This window comes from Heliangelus exortis, chromosome 1 (genome assembly GCF_036169615.1).
Source record: "Heliangelus exortis chromosome 1, bHelExo1.hap1, whole genome shotgun sequence".
In the NCBI taxonomy this organism is placed as follows: Eukaryota; Metazoa; Chordata; class Aves; order Apodiformes; family Trochilidae; genus Heliangelus; species Heliangelus exortis.
The window spans coordinates 156,292,128-156,311,916 of record NC_092422.1 but is presented as its reverse complement, the minus strand read 5'-3'; the positions used below and the strand labels follow the sequence as shown (position 1 = coordinate 156,311,916).

At 39.2% G+C, this 19,789-nt stretch overlaps 1 protein-coding gene across 5 annotated transcripts in view; it reads left to right on the top strand.

Annotated features, from left to right (window-relative positions):
- The window catches only part of SCUBE1 (signal peptide, CUB domain and EGF like domain containing 1), a 198,825-nt gene that overhangs the window by 138,673 nt on the left and 40,363 nt on the right, over positions 1–19,789 (top strand). For all 5 annotated transcript variants that reach the window (XM_071733252.1, XM_071733251.1, XM_071733255.1 and 2 more), the window contains one exon: positions 5,913–6,035. In XM_071733252.1, coding sequence (XP_071589353.1) covers positions 5,913–6,035 — 123 coding nt within the window. The remainder of the gene's footprint in view (positions 1–5,912; positions 6,036–19,789) is intronic.

The window sequence follows — 19,789 nt, the reverse complement described above, 5'->3', positions numbered from 1 at the left end:
GATGCAGGGAAATCACACACTACCCTACCTGCCTCAGTTTCAAATGTGTTAAAGGAGAATTAATTAAACTTATCTCTCCTGCAGAAGTGTGTAGGTTTAATGTAATGAAGTTGATAAGATGCTGGCCTTTGAAATCCTCCAGTAGAAGACACTGCATGAATTGAATTATTCCTCCCTGAAACATACAAAGAATGTTAAAGGCAGTCACAGGTGGAGTGGTGTAACAGCACATTTACTTCATGAAGACAGCCATACAGTTTTGCACATATTCACAAATTCTTCCAGGGCAAAACTGTACCAGTATGGAACATGCTGCTGTGTTAAACCATTCAGAAGCCCAGACCACAAATGAAAAACAACTGTAATTTGACTTAATTCTTTTTATATTTACTTAGGTTCATAGTGTTTTGTTCAGTTATAATAGTCCTTTTTAAAGTATTGGCCCTGAAAATATCGAGTCATAATTACCTCTGCCCTGTACAGGTGAAGTAAAGCAGAGCATTATTGCAACTTGCCCAAACTGCTAGATAAATCCATTGTAAAACTGGAACTAGAACTTCTAGCTCCCTGTAAACTACCAGAAAACAGCTGGCTCAGTGTTTTCTGGAGAGAACAGCAGAACCAAATTCTACTTTGATTTAGATTTGCTCACAGTAGCACTGAATGCACTGAGTTTGAGGATATTAAATACTATTTATACCGTACTAGAGTATCCTTAGAATGCCTTATTTACAACACTGTGGGAAATGTCTTTTAGAGCACTGCAAGTGCATACTGATAAGGTTATGCTTACATTAATCCTGAATTACTTGATATATTTCAAGTTTTATTGCAAAGTGACAGGCAAACATTATAATAATTGCAATCTGAGCATTGGTGGCTTTGATACGATTTGTAATGGAGAGCAACATGTAAAACAACTTGTATTCTCCATGTCTGTGCTGATTGACACACTGTCTAGGCAAGGTAATTTGTTGGGCTTGGATTCAAGTGTTGATGAATTTGTTTGTTTGTCTGTGCCTCTATTTTCCCACCTCTGACATGGGGTTAAAAAGTTTTGTGGCTGCTTTATAAAGTACTTTGTGGTCTGCATGCACCAGGGAACTAATACTTGTGTCAACAAGACAGCACTGGTTGCAAGGTTTAGGGTACAATGGTGATTTGCAGAAGCATGAGAAAAGAAAAGGAGTGCAAAGGAAAGTTACAAAAGCAGGGAATAAGAGGAACTACCAGACTAGCCCACTTTGCAGCATGTCTGTGTTGATGTCTACCGTATGATGGTAATAGCGTTATTAATCCTAACATACTTTAGGATTAATAAAAACAAGAAGGGTATGAAGTTTCAATAATCATTTTAGCTTGATCTGGGAGTATATCATTTTCCTGCAGCTAGGTAGCATTTTAAAACTGCAAAGGATTAGAGTGACACAAGCAGTTCAAATATTTGTCCAACCATTGAAAGCAAAAGCCTCACTTCCGCCTGTGATGAGGCTTTGGAAATCTCCGTATCCATCATTGTTCAAGAGCTAAGTGAAGATTGCATGTTGATTACCCTTTCAGTTGCCTTTAAGCAGCTTATGTGAAATGCTTAATTCTTAATTGCCTGAAATCACTACTTTTTCATTTATTCTTTGTCTTTTAATTTATTCCATCTTGTATGCAGCAAGACAAACCTTTGTCTGTTTACATGCACACATGTGCATACATGCACCCTGACCAGAACCAGGTCCATCCTAACATGAATTATGCTGAGTAGAGCTTAAAAATGTAGAAGTGGAAAAAGAGCAGCCATTCCCATTAATCCTCATAAAGACATGAAAATAAATAATGGACTGCTTGTTTCATCTAGTCAAATTGCAGCTAAACAATCTATCATGAGGCATGTGAGGTTCTGCTCCTTTATTCAAAGCTAAAAAGTTTTCTTTAAAGCTGAATCCACTGCCTCCCTCCTATTTTCAAATCACCAGAAAGCTTAGGATAAACATATATTTCAGAAATATTTATTTGTCCACAATTGTTCTAAAATTACTACCCCTCCCATTTTCTGGAATTACCTTTTGAGCATCCAAAACAACAGGGAGAGTTTTGTGAAATAACTATGAAAAAAAGGCATTTTGAAAGAGTACTTGGAAGCAGGTACCAAAACTGACTTACCAGTAAATGCCACGAGGCTCTAGGGTCACATAAGAAGATCCAGAGAGTGGTCATGCTTAATGCCAGGCCTTTGCATAAGGGATTTGTCTGGTCTTATATTTAACAATGCACATGGAGGTGGCAGCAAGTCACAGAAGCTGCAGTGGAACTTCTTCACTATTTGTGAAGCAAGATAGTCCTGGGTTTCTTGTTGGGTTCAGACAGATCCCCAGCTTTTGTAATGGTGTTGCTGATTTCCATCTCCAAAGTAATATTTATATTTGGGGTTTTTTTCCCCCCAAAATTAACAACTTTAAAGCTACTTTGTGTATTTGTAGCAGATCAGAAGCAAGTTATCATTTAACGGTATCAAGTTACTGCATTAAGATGAATCCTTTGGGATTTTATTGCTAATGCACTGAAGGCCCATCAAGACCTCGTAGTCTGAAATGACCAGCACATTATCTGAACACTGCTCATCAGGGCATTTTACATACAAACCCCTGTGGAGAAATACAGTTCTCTATATACTTTTTTATTCCTGGGAATACAGGGAAGTGGAAAGTTTGAGCCATTCTTCTGCAATTTGTGCCATCAGTTCAAAAGGAACCACTTGAGCACTGTTTGAGGACACCAGGTTTATGACTTCTCAGCAGACAGTCACAATAATAGTATGGGGAGATGTGACAAAGTAATTTCAAAGCTGGTAGAAATGGTTTCCACTGTGTTTTCTTTCCCTACATGATAGGCAGACATACATACACTGTGAAGTTCACAACAGGCACTTAATGAAGTTGGGTACCAGTCAGTTTAAAGAAAAATGGGGCCTCACCTTCTCACGCAGTGGAATCATTTATTTTCTCATGGCTCATAATATGAATTATTTATAGCTGTGGAAAGAAAAATAGTGGGGGTATACACTTGGTGCAATTCCTATGAACCAGATAGACATGATATGGTTGGATACTACTCTCTTTCAAGTGCAATGCAGCAATGCACTACTCTCCATAGAGTGAAATAATTTTCACATGCCTTGTCAGTCTCGCTATGGCCGTGGAAAGAAATACAGTGAAAGCAGAGACATTGGCACTGTTTGTGTTATTCAGAATGTTTTTGCAGCTAACAGTTTTGACCTCTATTCTGTTTTGATGGTCTGGGTTTCAAAAGGCCACGTCATGTTTTCCAACTAGAAGAAATGAATAAATACTTTCTTTTCCTGTGGAATCTCCCAGGTTTTACCCAGGTCCTGGTTCAGAATTATTCCAAAGAACTGCTGGTGTAAAACTGTTATGCTGCATTGTCAGTGGAATTACAATGATTAACAGCTTCAAATATACCCTCTGAGGCCAGAAGGGTTTCATTTTTGTCCCTTATGGTTTTCAGAGACCTTGAAAAGAAAGTTAGTGAGACTGGAATTTGGAATTTAACATGTGAAATCCAGGGGCCATCGTTTAAAACATCAATCCTTACTTCTGAATGGTGTTTGACAGGCTGCAAGTAATTTCTGCTTCAAGCAGTCTCAGGCACAGAGTAGCCCAAAGGTCATGTTCTTATCATGAGTAAAAGAGATCTTAATGATGGATGACTACTCTGTGTGCTTATGATGGATAACATATTAGTCATTTTAATTCACAATGCCATTTGTCCAATAGTTTTGTCAGGGCAAGCTCCACTGTAGTTAGGTACACCTGTGCTGTGCAAAAGGATGGGACTGTTGTGGTAATCCATCATAAGACCTGCAGCACAGTCCTAGTTGCACATACTGGAGCTGAGAGGAATGCAAATACCAGCTTGCAGGATTTGGGCCAACACATCTTGTATTTTCACAGCTGATCTTGACCTGTGCTGCTGATCACCGCTGAAACCAAATGGGTTGCTGCCTCCAGTCTCATGGTATTATGAAAAGCAATCTTCAATGTGTTCTTTAGCAGATTCATCAAGTTGGGAGCCTAAGGTTCTCTGTTCTCTGGTAGCCTCATCACCAAAACTGGAGGACCACAGACAGCAACCCTGACTCCTGGTTTCAGACCACTGAGATTTTTTTTACCTGAAACATGAAGATTCAAGCTGGCATTGTACAAAGCACTCAGTGTGTAATACACCACAGCTGCTACCTCCCTTTTTACCCTGATGCTTTTAATAGACAAAAGCCAGTTCTCTGCAGAACCAGACACAAAAGTAATAACCAGTAGTATTAGTTCAGAGGGTCTCAAAGCAAATTTGATTTTTCTTTGCCACAAATGCAACTCATAGTCAAATCTTTATAAGCATATATGTTGTTGTTTCTTATTTGAGTAGCACAATGTCCTGAGCATATTTCTGTCAATATCTGTGTAGCAAAGTGCCACTTAGAAAATAGGGCTGTGTTTGCCTCTCAGCTATTAGAATTTCTATATTTACCTCCTCAGTTCTCTTGCTGCTGCATATATTTTACATGCAGAAATGTGTTAAGAGCCATACTATGTCAGTCTGTCATGTCTCCCATGTAAGTAATCATATGATTTCAAAAACAAATGAATGACATCCACTAAAATTCATCTTACCTTCAAATTAGTTTTAAATACACCTTTCATTCACCAGCTTCATGCTGTCTTTGATCCATTTCCATCTTCACATATTAGCTCTTTTGGCACCTAGATTTGCATTTTGCAATTTTGCTTTTTCAATGGTCAGCTGTTACCTCAAAGTTTCAGAGTTGTTCTAGCAAGATTTTCAGTAGGGAGCATTACTCTCTACTTGGTTTTCTGAAAGACCTTGTTTTCACTTCTGGAAGTGGGCAGCCAAGGCTCTATGATACATTACTTCTCCACTGTATGAATCCTTAAAAAGAGCTATTATTTGGCACTGTTCATCTCCTGAAAGTAAAAAGTACTTTTTTTTTTCAAATAAACATGGATCCATCATTTAATAAGTGGAGGAGAATGGAAAGATGCTCCGTATTTCAAATGAGGTTCTGTGACCTTTTATATATTTATTGCACAAGCTTTTATGGGATGGGAAAAGGTCTGGTCATTCCAGTTCTTCAGCACCTTTGGGAGAAGTTATAAGGTGGAGGAAATAGCATCACCAGTCTGAAATTCAGAATAGAGGCCTTACTAGTTCATCAGTGCACCTGGTAATCATAATCTAAGGTACAAGCCATTGATCCCATCCTTCATACATATATATGGCTTTCAAATGAAGGCAATAGGTGCTCTGCCTCCAGAGCAACTGAAGAAGCAACATTTCACATGCACTTGCAGTTGCTCTTCTGTTATAGCAAATAAATAGTAACACACCTGAAAATGGGTATTCACTGGCATCATGTTCATAATAGACAAACTAGCACATAATCCTAATTCCAGACAGATGTATCCCACATTTTTAATGTAGGGATAATAGAAGTGGTTTTTTTCAGAATTAAGTATGTTTTACTTCATGTTCATTGTGGGTTTTTTGCATGTTCTTGGGTTTTGATAGTTTCTGTAGTTCCTGTTTAAGTAAGGGATTCACTTGCATCTACAAAGAAGCTTTTCTGAATATTCTTTAACATCAGAGTGCCTCAGCTTGGGCCATTTGGTGGTTCCAGCTCTGAGAGAAATACCTCTGTCTCCAGAAGAACTCAGCCCATAGCTCTTTTGTATGCCGTGTGAGAAAGGTTTGGGAAGGGATACATCTGACAAGCCTGATTGCTTAGAGGGAAAGCAGCCTTTTTGGGAATCTGAGTAAACTCTTGTACCCCTGCCTGAACAATTGAACTTCAGCCATGAACTAAATTTTTGCCTGTTCATTCTTTGCAGACATTGATGAGTGCTTGGTAAACAATGGTGGCTGTGACCATTTTTGCCGAAACACTGTTGGCAGCTTTGAGTGCAGCTGCCAGAAAGGCTATAAACTGCTCACAGATGAACGGACCTGCCAAGGTAATACTTCATTTATTTTACTCTTTGCATAAAAAGAATGTTATTTTCAGTGTATTTTTTGGTTGTTGTTTATTTTTGTAATTAAGTCACTTTTACCACAGGTTTTAATTGTACTGCCATAGAAAATAGCATTTAAAAAGACCTACCAGATGCCCGTTTTCTGAGGTGAGGTTAGAAGATTTTGGGGAATGTGTTCTTTCAGTGTTTTTAGTAGTAGGAATGCCAGATCCTGCTGAAGTGGGAAATCCATATATTATAGTGGAACAGGCTCAGGCAAAGAACCTTGTGTTCAAATTCTCTAATTTTCTGTGATCATAATGGGATAATTTATAGTGACTTATTGGAATACATCACTTGCAACATCTAAACTGAAAAATGAGTGATTTGTGGGCTCACCATTGCCTGGCAGAATCTAATTGTGGAGGAGCAGTGGATGTATTTTGTGAAAATGCCAGTGAAGTGTGGTTTGTGTCATTTGCTTCCTGTGTCATGATTTGTTTTCTAAGTCATATGATGTTACATATTCTGTGACTGGTCAAGTGCAAAACTATTTCCAACTGAAGTGCTAAACACATAGCTTTGGAGAAACGATACTTGAAGCATTTGAGCTTTGTAACTTCTCCCTTTAAAAGCCTCCTGAAAAGGATAGAAAGAAGAACATGCATTAGTAGACAGAAGGGGAAGGAGGGTATATTCAACTAAAATTTTTCCCAAGTGTTGCCTTTTTATTAATACACAACTATTTGCATGGGTTTTGAACACGTAAAATGTATTAAGTCCAAAACAGCACTAATATTTTAAAGCTTCTTTGTTCATCAACAAAAGAGAAATTGAAGTCTAAAGATGCCATTAAAAAAATTTTCTGTTGCATCTCATTTGTGCTTCCATCATCATGAGAAGCTTACTCCACCCTGACTCTGTGATTAGACGTAGAGGAGTCATTGCAAGGTTGGTTTCAAGCTAGGACAGGATGGGAAGAGCTAAGCACTGCACAGTTAGTTCCACATGGCTAGGCAGAAATAATGTACAATCATGTCAGACAAGTGTAAGCTGTCAGATTTTGATGCACTTGCTAAAAATAAGGACAAAATGTTAAAAAGAAACATTCCCTTCACAATGTATTTAGAGACAGATAAGAATACTTTCTGGTTCATGAATTTCTTGTGTTGTGACATACTCTCACTGTGGTATCAGTTAGAGATTTCACCAGTGAAGTCATTGTAATTACACCAATAAAAACCTCAAAAGTCAAGCCCTACATTCTTGTTAAGCAAGAGATGGTGCAAAATTTATTTGTTCATTATGCAAATTCTTAGTAATAGGCTTTGAAAGCTGCCTATAAATAATCAGATCTCTACTGTGATAATGGGAAACTAGAAGGAGCTCTGCAAGAGTTGTTCATCTGATGTTTGTTCCTTTGTGTGCCTGGGCTATTGAATGAGTGAGTTGCCAGTAACAGTACATACCATGCAAGGAATAACCCAGCAGCTGATTCTGTCCTCTCATGTGGTTGAACATGGATATATAAATATGATCTGGCCGTCCTGATTTTTTCATTGTTTATGATGAAGGGCAGCCACTTGGTCTGCTACTACATAGTACTTTTCCTGATTTGTCAACTGTAAATTGTCTGTTGCTGTAACAGATAGGTTAGTGCAAGCCCAGAGAATTCTGGGGCTGGAGAAGTTCCTCCAGCTCCAGAAACACTGGTTCTTCATACTGTGAAATGGGGACAACAGGGTTATTTCCTGTCTGAAGTCTGAGTAATTTGGGCCTCAGAAGCTGATTATAGCCAACATGGTGTGATGCCTGCCTTGTAGAGAGAGCACTGTGATAATTTAGTTCCTCTCTGGTGCTTAAGGTGACAATTGGTGAGTCATGCAATCAGTAGGCCTGCTAATAAAGAAAGAAGGGAAGTGAATATAGATCAAGAAATCATTGATGTATGAACCATCTGTGCTTTGCTTCTTTTTCTGCAATGAGAATATAGTTAGTGGAAGTGGTTGTAGTTACTAATGTCAGGTCTGACAGAAAAATGTGGTTTGCGGTTAGTGACTCTGCTGGAATATAAATCATCCACAGGGTGTTTTTTTGGTAACAACCAGTCAACACTGACCATAGAACATTACTGAGGGATTCAGGGAAATTTATTTTGGGCATATTAGCCTTTCCAGTGTATGAAATAGAAAAGTCTAATTTTTATTTATAAAAGATGCTGTTGTTCATGTTACATCTGTTGTTTTGATTCATAATAGAGTTGTTATGATTTACATTCCTGCTGTCAACATTGCCTTTCTCCTGTGGTTTTCATTTTTAAAATAAAGATTTATTTCAGTTACAAATCAGTGTGTTTACCAAATACTCATTTAGGACCTTAGAAGTCTACGTTGTTTGGGGCTGAGTCCTATTTAGTTCAGGTGGCTTTCCTGCTGTACAGAGAGTTCACCTCCAAGTGAGTTAATCACTAACATGAAGGAACAGATTCTGCTAACCTTAGGCAAAATGCCCATGGAAACAGCTGGTGAGCTTGCTGCTTTATGACCCACAGAATTCCTGTATAAGTCTGTATCTGATTCACAGGAAAGAATCAGTGAAGAAGAACAAAGCCACAGAGATGCACTCAATTCATATTAGCAACATCTCTCAAACTGTTGAAAAATACAAGTAAGCTGTTCCTGTATAACTTTCTTTGTATGATCATTAACTTCAGCACAAGGCAATTTTAAATATTAAAGTAAAAATGTTCCTTCATGTTGCCTGTGAATTTCTGAGATTGTCCCACCTCACCTCATTTCCTTGATATTCTTTCATTGTAGGCTTCAGAGGCAACTTTAAGATTTCAAGGAAATTGTGTCAAAGTCTCAGACTTTGTTCTGGTTGTTTGCAGAGCTCCCACCCCATCATATCAAGCCTTACACATACTCATTCTCCCTGTGAAGAGGGAAGTATTTCTTTCTCGGTTTTTCAGGCAGAAAGGGTCAAGTCAAATATAGAAGCTTGCCTAAGGTGGCACATATGAATGCCTGAACATCCTGGACAATAAATCTCCAGTTTTTGTGAATCTGCCCTCTGTGAATTTGCCTATTAGAGGAAATTTTTTTCCTCATGTGTTTATGCTCATACCCTGATATCAAACTTCATCAATTTTCAGGAACTCTGAAGCTTGCCACTAGCTAGCCACCCTCCATATAGGCTGCTTGTGTAAGCAGACCTTGCATTTGTAAAGGGCATTAAAATATTCTGTATTTGTCTGTTTACAGCTAAACCATTATTAGCCCTGGCTGCAAAGAAAACCATTGTCAATCACAGATTACTTCTGCTAGGGAGTGATTCTCACGCTATGGCTGCTTGTTAGACAAGGAGAATGTAAGGGTTTCCCTTCCTTTCCCCTCCCCTGCATTCCAGCCATTTAAAAGGGAACTTATTTGTAACCCAGAAGGTGAAGAATCCCCATTGCCCTGCCAGTGATATTGTGGAGACTGATACTGCTTTCCCAGACTCTGTCTTTTCACACAAACTTAAAAATAGATTTTTCTCTCCTTTGACAGGGAGATCAGTGTATGACAATACCAAACTCATCAATGGTGTATTATTTTAACAGATCCCTTAAGTCTAAAGTATTGTAAATTATTTGATACAGGAAGAAACTGTTGGATGTGTTTGTATAAATCTAGCAAAGAGGCCTGCATCTTCTTTGAAGATATAATACAAATAACATAATGTATTAATAGCAAGGAGAGCTTGTGTTTGTAACCTTTGTAGTAATTAACAGCAGGACAAAGACTCAGATTAGTTTTAGAACCATATCAGCAACAAAACAGCAGCAAGACTGTTTAAAGCTGCCTTGACTGTGTGTAAGCACAGACATAATTACCTTAATCCTCAGCCAATATGAGTTTTAAAGCCAGTTAACTTAATTGCTTATTCAGTTTCTGTTTGTTGTGCAGTGATGTTGAAAAAAAATTCAACAGTAAGTGCTCCCTCTGCTCCACTCAAGTTCAAGCTTCATTAAGCACCCAGAAAAATGTGTGAAATTCTATCATAAATAATTTTCTCTTCCTTCTGTAGGAATTTTCTTTTGAAAAGCAAGATGCAAGACAGCACACACATTTGTCAAAACTCTCTCCAGGGAGTGCTAGAGTTGGAAAGATGAGTTACATTCAGGAAAAAAAAGTGCTTGTAGTAGGAATATCCGGTGATCAACATGTAATATTTTGGCCTGCTAAATTCACCCTCTCGCCCTCTGCTCCTCTGTCCAAATTAGAGGCAAATCCTCCTACCTTGGGGAATTTCAACTTTTGCAGGAGGCAGTTCAAGGCATTTGCATCTTTCTAGTCCACTTATAGCCTCAAACAGGCTTAAGTGGGGCTTGATGACTGATAGATCTCACAGACTTAATGTTCAGCCATAATGAAGTCTCCCTAAGTAGCCTTTTCACCAACCATTTGAATTGTTGCAGCCACTGTAAAGGAGACAATTGTCCACTAGGCAGAAATACCTCTGGGGCATATGGGATACCTGCATGGGCTATCTGGCATTTGGGGGGCTTCTTTAAGGCCATGGGTTCACACACAGTAGGTTACAGCATTTTTTATTTGCTGTGATATATTGCCTGCTTGACTATTGGTTATTCTTTGCTAACCTCCTGGCAGAATTTAAATAAATGCAATTGCAGTCTTTTGTAACTAGGCAGTGTAACTAGGCCCCCACAGTCTGCTGTTGCACTGCTGGTGTCTATCCAAAGGAAATACAGGGATGCAGGTTTATGCAACAGGAGATCCCAAAAGGACTTTGTCCCCGTAGCTTCATGATGTATTGAATTTTCCCTCTTGCCATTTTCTGTGGGCACATACTGCTAGAGGCTTGGGGTTTTTTAACATGACAAAGCTGTCCAATAGAAGTCCAAGTATAGCTGATTGGAGGTGTTTTTTTTCCTGTCATTGTAAGAGAAAGACACGATCATATCCATTATCGTATTTGTATATTTGGACTTCTCTTTCTGTCTTTTAAAACAGATGTGTTTCTTACATGCTCCACTTCATCCCAGCTTCCTCTCTCATCAGCTTCACTTCCAGACATGCTCCTCAAAAACATAATGCTCATGGAGTGGAGCAACTGGAAGTAATGGCTAGAGCCAAGAATACTGTAAGCAGATATTGAGGCAGTTTTCTTAATTAACTCTGCCAACATTTTGCAATGCTGACATGCAAAACACCTCAAACCTTGTCCAGCTCTGTTCTTCTGTTTCTCAGGTTGTCTCTGAGCAGACTTGATGAGTGTAACAAGTTCTGTGATAGCTTTCAGATGTGCTACAGGATATGCCTCCCAATTCTTCTCATCCACAACTGATTTTTGCTTATGATCTGAAATAAGACTTGAACCCAGACTTAGGCCTTCCCATTGCACCACAGAACCATATTCCATGCAATCCCAAAATAATACTGTTAAATGAGAGACTGACCTTTCTTTACTGCCAAATAAGTTCTTTCCAGAGAATTTAATGTGATTAGACCTAGATGACCCCTATGATTGATCTGCTGGTAGAGGGATGCTTTACACAGGGCTCTCCATGCATAATTGTCAAGAGAAGCCTTCTTTCATTCCAGAATTAGAGAAAGAAAAATAGCACCTTGAAAAATACAGTAGCTGTCTATGATCCAAGGATCCTACAGGCCTGGTCTTGAAACATTGCCATAGGTAATGTATGTATATATAATCCCCTCTTATAACATCCACCTTTTCACTCATTTGTACAAAATATGTACTATTAGCCTTCCAACGGCAAGATTTGAATCTCCCAGCATGGTATCTCCATTTTGAAAATGAGTATGAAATGAGGGATTAATCATACAGGGAAGGACAGATAGAAAGTGTTTGTGGGAATTATTTTTGGCCTAAAGAAGCCCACAAAGATTAGCTACAAAGATCTCACTATACTCTTCTGTATGGAACCGTTGATGATAAATATGGCTGTACAGGACCAGTTTAATCCCAAATAAATGAGTGCATCCACACACACAGCACTGAATCACTTGACACCTTTGACACAGAGTGACCAAATTAAAAAATAAAAAAGGAGCCAAAGAGGTTTGTACCCTTGAGTTACATGACAGCGACCTGCCACACACCATCATGTGACCCAGTAAAGCAACTGGCTTTGTCCCAGTCACATAACCTGATGGAAGTCTCAGGATGAGGATACCCCCTTTGCACTGATTCATATAGAACACAGACCCCCATCTCAGGCTATTTACCTAAATGCATGGGAGGAGGCCATCTCTCATTACATTGTGAAAACAGGACAGGGAGAATCCCATGTCCTTTATCTCAGTTTTAAATTCTTTCAAATAGCAGCACAGGGGAATTTTATGTCATGATTCTTCAAGCCAAGCCAAGCTATCTTGGTTTTTATCTCAGTGCCACCCCCCACACCCTTCTTCCTGAGGTATAGCTGAGTATACCCTAATGCAGTCCCAGAGGCAGTGAGCTGTGAGAAATGTTAAAGGGGTACAGCTGCACCAGTGGGTAAAGACACCAGTTAAACCCTTCAGCTAATCTGTATCAGTGCTAGAACTAATGTTTCATGTATGTTGGTTTAAAAGACAATGGGCGAGACCCAGACACCCCATATTCCATACATCAACATTATTTTCCAGTGAAAAATATTGGAAAGTTCTTCCTTTTCTCCTTCATTAAATAAATAAAAGAAGTAAACATTAACTAAAAGTAACACATTTATTATACTAGCCTTCCACAGGCTTCACAGTCAGGTGAAATGATATAAAGAGGACACCAGCAGAAATGTTACTACTTAGTGTGAGATTTTTTTTGTTAGTATTTAAAATACCTTTTTACCTGAGCCCAAATAAATCTATCATTAGGTTTGTTGTCATTGTGGTCAGGTCTGAACTGTAGTGGGTGGGGAGCATTAGCAAGCCATTAGGGTGCTACTGCCTGTGTCCCTGTGAGGGAGGTAGCAGCAGGAATCCCAGAGAGCGTTTTCTGTCTGGGATGAGGAGCAAGCAGGCTTATAAGTCCCCCTGCTGACTTTTGCCTGAGTTTACATGTGCATATGCTGTAAGTCTATGGTCTTCAGCAGTCAGGGAAAATATCCAGGGCTCAATATTTTGGTCTCACTTGTATGAGAGGGAAGGCTCTTGTACTCAGCAGAATTACAGTGCTATTGCACTAAGGGAACCTTACTAACTTACACTGCTTGCACAGGGTCAGTCAGGGTGATTAATGAGAGAGGGAGGGATGAAGGGACTCAGGCCATTCCCATATCAACTAATTTGTGTGAAACACATGAAGGAGAGTGATTTTGCCTTGGTGCACTCAGTCGTCCCCCTCAGGTAGACATGCTGTAAGATATAAAATATATTGACTTTCTATAGGCTGATTTTCAGTCAGTCCAGCACTATCTGGCAATGTGTGGACACTTGGTATATAAACAGCACAGGTTCAGCTGCAAGTGTAGCTCAAGAACCAATGAGAACCAGTGGTACACTGGAGGAGATACTGAGAGCTGCTTGTGAAAATCGGACTAGCTCACAGAAAGAAAATTCAATATGATTTCCCTGTCACTGATTATGTTCATTCCTTATGCAGATTTTCTCTAAGGCATTCTGTGGTACCGAGCCTTACAAAAATATCATGCCTATGACAAGCACCATATTGCTTCCAGCATCAGATTTTAAAAAAAAATACTCTGCTGGGAAGCAACATGTTACACTTTTAATGAAAGGAATAGTTCTCAGACCTTTTCTGTTACACATGGTGCTTACTTTTAGTGTCAGTGAGATTGTGAACACTGGTACAGTATTTGTCTGTGAGAAAAAAAGGGCTGCAAGATCATACCCAGAAACAATAAATGCCCCAGGCATGAAGTAAAAACAGCTCTAGCCAGTACAAGTTTGTTTGCCAAGTGATAGTATCTCTCATGTTGGTTGTAACAATTAAGTCTGCTGAAACATGAAAACAAATGCCTCCCCCTCACCTTCAGTTCTCTTCTCTGCAGCAGTGTTACTGTAAGTTAAAGGCAATTTTTTTTTTCTTGCTGCTTCTTGGAAGGAATATTGAACATCACAATCTAGGGTTTAAATCAGCTTCTAATGGGATGAGACCTAATGTGGGGAGGGCAGATGGTACAGATTATTCCACTTCTATTTTCCCATGAAGCTTCTGACATGGGCTACTGTTGAAAGTAAGACACTAGATTAGTTTGACCTCAGGTCTCATTCAGTATGGTAGCTCTTATATTCCTGTGTTAAACTCTATAAAGTATATTGCTATCAAATTGCTTTTTACAGCTCTTTCTGACCCCCCTTCCCTTGATGATACGTGTGGGAAGCCAAGCAAAACATTCCATTGGTGTTTAGAAAGAGAATTTGAGATATATTTTTCAGTTGATGCTGTAGGATTTATGATGTGTATAGTGCAGAAATGAGTTTACTGGACTAGAATCATGTTGTGTATTAATGAATTACCAGGATATGAGTCAGCCTTGGAATAGTTTGAGCAGGAAAGTAGCATTCTTCCACAAACAATAATCTGGTGATAAATAGAGCTGAAAGCTGTAATTCAATGGGAATTGTTTTTAAAGAGAACCAGAAAAAAAATGTATGTATATCTATTCTCCACTATTGCCATGGTGTACATTGAGATAATATATAATGTATATTACTGCACCCAGTCATTTAATCACCTTGATTAAGGTCAGATATTCTTTACACTAAGTACTATACAGAACTGCAATAAAATCTTGACCCTATGCCAAATGTTCAGAAGAGTTTCATTTTCCTGTGCTTTCCTCGGGTACTCTCTTTTAAAAGTGCCCTGTTTTCTTCATTTTGTTCTAGTGAGAATAAAAGCCTATCCTATTGATGCAAAGGGTGTGATTTTTCTCCCAGTAGCCGTGTTATGAACCACTACTGCTTGTTTTGATAACTAGGAGACACAGCTTTAGTTAGGACAGATGAGATGAAAACAAAAATCTAACCTCAAATATTGAAAGGCATTGGAATGGAGATGTTCTGGGGATTTGCTGCGTGCAATTGTTTCTGATGCAAATTTGCAAAACATTTCTATTAATGTTTTTGGAGGGATAGTTGCCATTTCTCAAGTCCATAGAGGCAAGCCTTTCTCAGCAGAATTTTTAATGAAGCCTTTGAAGCAGAGCCAGAGCCCAGCAATTATTATATACATTCAGTGAGCACTGGTTTGAAGTTAAACTGGGAACACGGTCAGGTCCTCAAGAGGTAAAAGGAAGTGCTGCATTTTCACTTGCTCTTTCAGCACCATCAAGTAACACTAGGAACATTTTCACCCAGACTATTCCCCTGTTCCTTCAAGGAGTCTCACTAGCAGCTCCTAGTAAAGGGTGATGGGAGACAAACAGCCTTAGCAAAGAGAACAGTTTCTTCTTTCCAGAAATATGCCTAAAAATCAAACATATTGCAGGATAGAAGGAGTATTCCTTTCATTATACAGAGAGGGTAAAGCCCTTTTTGTGCTGTTTCATCATGTTGTTAAGCTGCTCTTTAAGACTTGCTGTGTAAATAGTGGCTTGAGAGGAGTGCAGACTACTAAACATGTTTGTTTGTAGGAAACAAATAAACCTGCCTCAAGTTTCTTTCAATGCACTTCTACTCTTCTTATATGGGTTTTCTTACTTCCAGCACTTGAAGTCATAGCACAGTTTATTGCCATAATAGCAGTGGATTAGGTCAGTTTGCCTTCGCCTTGGAAAATGATTGATTTTGGAAAGTTATACCTTTTTTCTTATAAAATCTTTGCAATGTTTTGATGGAAGTACTTTGTTTTCTTAAAAAATGTTGGGAAGGTTTTGACTTTAATTTTGTTTTAGATTGTTCTAGCAAAACAATGGTAAGAGGATAAACGTAATAGGTGCCAAACCCAATTGCCTCCTACTGCGTTTCTCAGATTAATAGAAGGGCCTGAACACAGCAAAGCCCTCGTGTAATGGCATTGGATGGGAGGGGTGAGAAAGAGCTAGGACCCAAGAGTTAGGGTAATGTCTGGGAAGTCTACAGACAGTCTAAAGCATTCACACAACTTTATTCTCTGATTTCAAGATCGTCATCACACAGGAATTTACCCTTTTGCCATTCTTGTCTCTGTATCTCTTTGTCTTTTACCTTGTGTCTCAGCAGATGCAACAATCAAAGATTAGAGGCCCATGTGTTGCCACTGAATGGTTGTGTCCAGCCCTCACATGTAGAAATACCCATACAAGCAAATTATCTCAAGGGGATCTTTATTTTCATACCATCAATAATTCTGTTTCAAAATCTTGTGTCAAAGACAATCTGTACATAATGTGGAAATTAAATAAAGGGGATGTAAGAGATGCATCAGGGACGGTGGTCCCTTGCCTCTGCAGAGCAATGGAATTCTTAGCACATGCATGCTCCTTTCATGTAAAAATGAAAATGTGATTTCACAGACTAATCACTGAAGTGCTCATTCAGGGCACTGAGAAGAGCTGTCACCCAAGAGCTATACACCCTGGTGCCCACAGTGCTACAACTTTGTTGGTGCTAGCATACATAACAGATTTGACTTGTCACATCAGCTGTAGTTGCACATTCATTCTCCAGACTTAGCAGTCAGCGGTACAGTTTTAAGTCATGCTCATTTATCACAGCTATGTTGACCTTTCTCTGATTTGTCATCACTGAAAGGTTGCAAATGTACTCAGACTTTCTTTGGCACATGGCCTTTCACCAAGTAGTTCCAGCCCTTCCTGATCCAATAGTGAGTAGATTTTGTAACCCTTAAGAAAAAACCTGTGATCTGACAAAGTGCTTGATTCAACTCATTTTCTATTGATTTTAAAAGTAATAGGTTTTAAGAGTGAACAACAGTATTGAATATATTCAGGCATTTTTTGTATTATTAGCTCTGGTTGTTTTTAGAAGATATCAGTGCTATACTCAGGTTCAGATCCCTATCGTACATTTTTAAATCTTTAAGTCTTTCAAAAGTCCTTTTAAAAACTGCTGCTCGTGAGGGTAACAGCAAGGAGAAATAGTAATATGAGAACTGCCATGATCTTATGGTGAGGCAAAGCATGATGAGCTTGACAGTGAAAACCAGTAATGATCTGAAATATTCCTTTCCAAATGCCTTCATAGAACACCTCCCTTGGCTCCCTTTTTGTCTATGACCTTGGATGAGTTTACTAATTTTATACAGTATGTCTAGTTAATAGTAGGCTTTTTTAATATTAGGTAAGAGACCTAGCAAACTTTCTCACCTGCAAAAATAATTATTTATAACACCTTTATTTGACAGTATCTAGAGAGCTGTCTCTGGTGATTGGCTTATCTCTCTGCAAACCCTCAGGAGACTCCCCTGGCTGAGGGCTCTGCCCCCTTCCCTATCTCAGGGCAGATGTGAATTCCTTGAGTTTCCTCTCTTGGAGAGCATGAATACTTAATCTGAAGGTGTGTAGGGGGTGTTTATACAGAGGGGATGTACAAAGAGTGCCACTCACACATCTGGTGCATTTGGTCATTAAATTGAACCCTGGTTGACTAAGATTATCTGTCAAGTGATTTCAAAAACTGGGAGAAGCCCTGGCAGGGTTGGTTGAAATATGGTCAGAAGCATCAGGGAGCATTAGGGGAGTGAGAGTTCTGGATGTGTTTCCTCTTGTGAGTGATGAGGTGAAGTGTCTGCACAGAAGCAGCAACCTTACCTCATTGGCTATGAAATATACTGCTTTCTGCCATTCAGAAAGCCTCAGGACCCAGTATTCATATTTTCTCTCTGCTAGGACAGCTGACTAAATTCAGAATCACTGAGCAGTTCACCCCAACTGAAGAAATGCGGGAAGAGGAGATCTTAACTTGGTACTTCTGAGGCTGGGCACCATTTTCTTCTTAGCAGTCCCATAGGCAAAAGCTGCCAGGGCTGTTCTCCAGCACTCCCTGCAGTACCAAGATTTAGCAAGTAGTTTTGCACAAACATTTTTAAAATATTAGAGGAAACTATTATCTGCCAGAAAGGGAACCTACCAGGTAATCCTCTACCATTATTCTGCTTTTTAGAAAAAAAAAAAGGTAGTGGGGTTCTTTATAATGCTGCAAGGAAGTATGTTGGAAACTTTTTTCTTTGCCCAACAACAGAAAAATTATAATGTAATAATAGTGGTGGCAGTGATGATGATGCATTTCATTAGAGAAATGTAAAAAACTTTGGCCAAATCCCATCAGCTAGAGGGAAAGATACCCCCAAAGACCCCAGAGTTAGCTGCCAATTTTTGCCTTGCTGAAATTGCCAAATTCTGCAGTTACCATCCAAAACCATAAATCTTCCCAGACCCTCAGGCAAAACTTTTAGTGGTCCAAAAGCAAGCAAATAGTTCCGTGGCTGATGAATGAGGCAGAACAAAACCACACTCACTGACTGGGAGCAGAATTGGTTCTGCAGTGCTGACAGGAAGAGGAATATGTGGTGGGCAGCTGACTTGGCACATGCTTTAAGGGGAACACATAGGGAATAGGTATTTACTGCATTGAGATTCTCTTCTTCAGCTCCATTCTGCAGGCTCTGAGGAAGCTCTGAGGAAAGCTTGTGGAAGAGAATGATCTTGTGGACTCTGTGCAGTAGAAAATTAAGTAGGGAATTTTTGAAAGAAACTGAAACGAGAAGGGAAAATTAATTTGTTGGTACATGAGATCACATAAAACTCCCTTGGAAGAGTTCCTAAGGAAAGGACTGTATTTACTCTGGAGAGGGAGTGAACAGTTTAGGCCAAATCTCATTTTTTTATTGCTAAATCTCATTTTTTAACCTGCTTTCCTTTTTCTTTTCAAATCCCAGAGATAGTGCTGGTCTCTTTTGATAAGGTCTAATAGTGCAGATAAAGAAAACAACAACCCGCCATTTGCCTTTAAAGACTCTCGCACTCTCTTTTAGTGTCTTGTTCTTCCACACAGCAGTTCCCTTTGCTGTAACTTCTAGGTTAAGCAGTAAGAAACCAGTTGCTCTGACAGTAATGAGGGTGATGAGTTTGCTGGGCAAAGAGTTGTTCCCCCTTGGTGCATAGCATCAAAGAAGGATCTGAATAGTGCAGTTCCTCTAACCACTGGAGGGGCCAGTGGAAGATTACTGTCTTCTCAACTGAGATGCTGCAGTGATAGGAATTAATAGAGCCAGCCAGCCCAAGGGAACTACCTAGTTGGAATCCTGCTTTCTTGTGTGTAACCTCAAAACTCAACAAAAGACTATGAGAAATATATCAAGAGGTACCTGCTGATTCCTGGAAGGATCAGGTATACATAATGCTCTTTTAGCAGTTAAAAAGGATCACACCAATTTGAACACTAAAAATTGATCTGATAGAGAAGACTAAGAGATCAGTACAGGAAGAAATCTAGACAATCCTTTCTGGAACAGAAATAGTGTTGTAGGTTAACAAACAAAATGCTAGAGGCTGATTAATTGCAGGAGGTCCTACTAAATGAGTATGGTCTTGCTGGCATTAAATACACTCGTTCTATCAACATAAACATCTATTTATGTCCACACTGCTCAGCCTTGTAAGACACCATTCAACTTCAGACATGTAGCAGAAGTGTGAGGACACACAGAGAAAGCAGAAGTCAGTGATGCCCAGATTGTTCTTAGAGCTAACTAAGAGTATCTAAAATCATCAGACCATCATGATAAACAAGAGAGGCAATTGTGGCTCTCTAAACTGCTCTTGCACCAGAACTATAGAATCC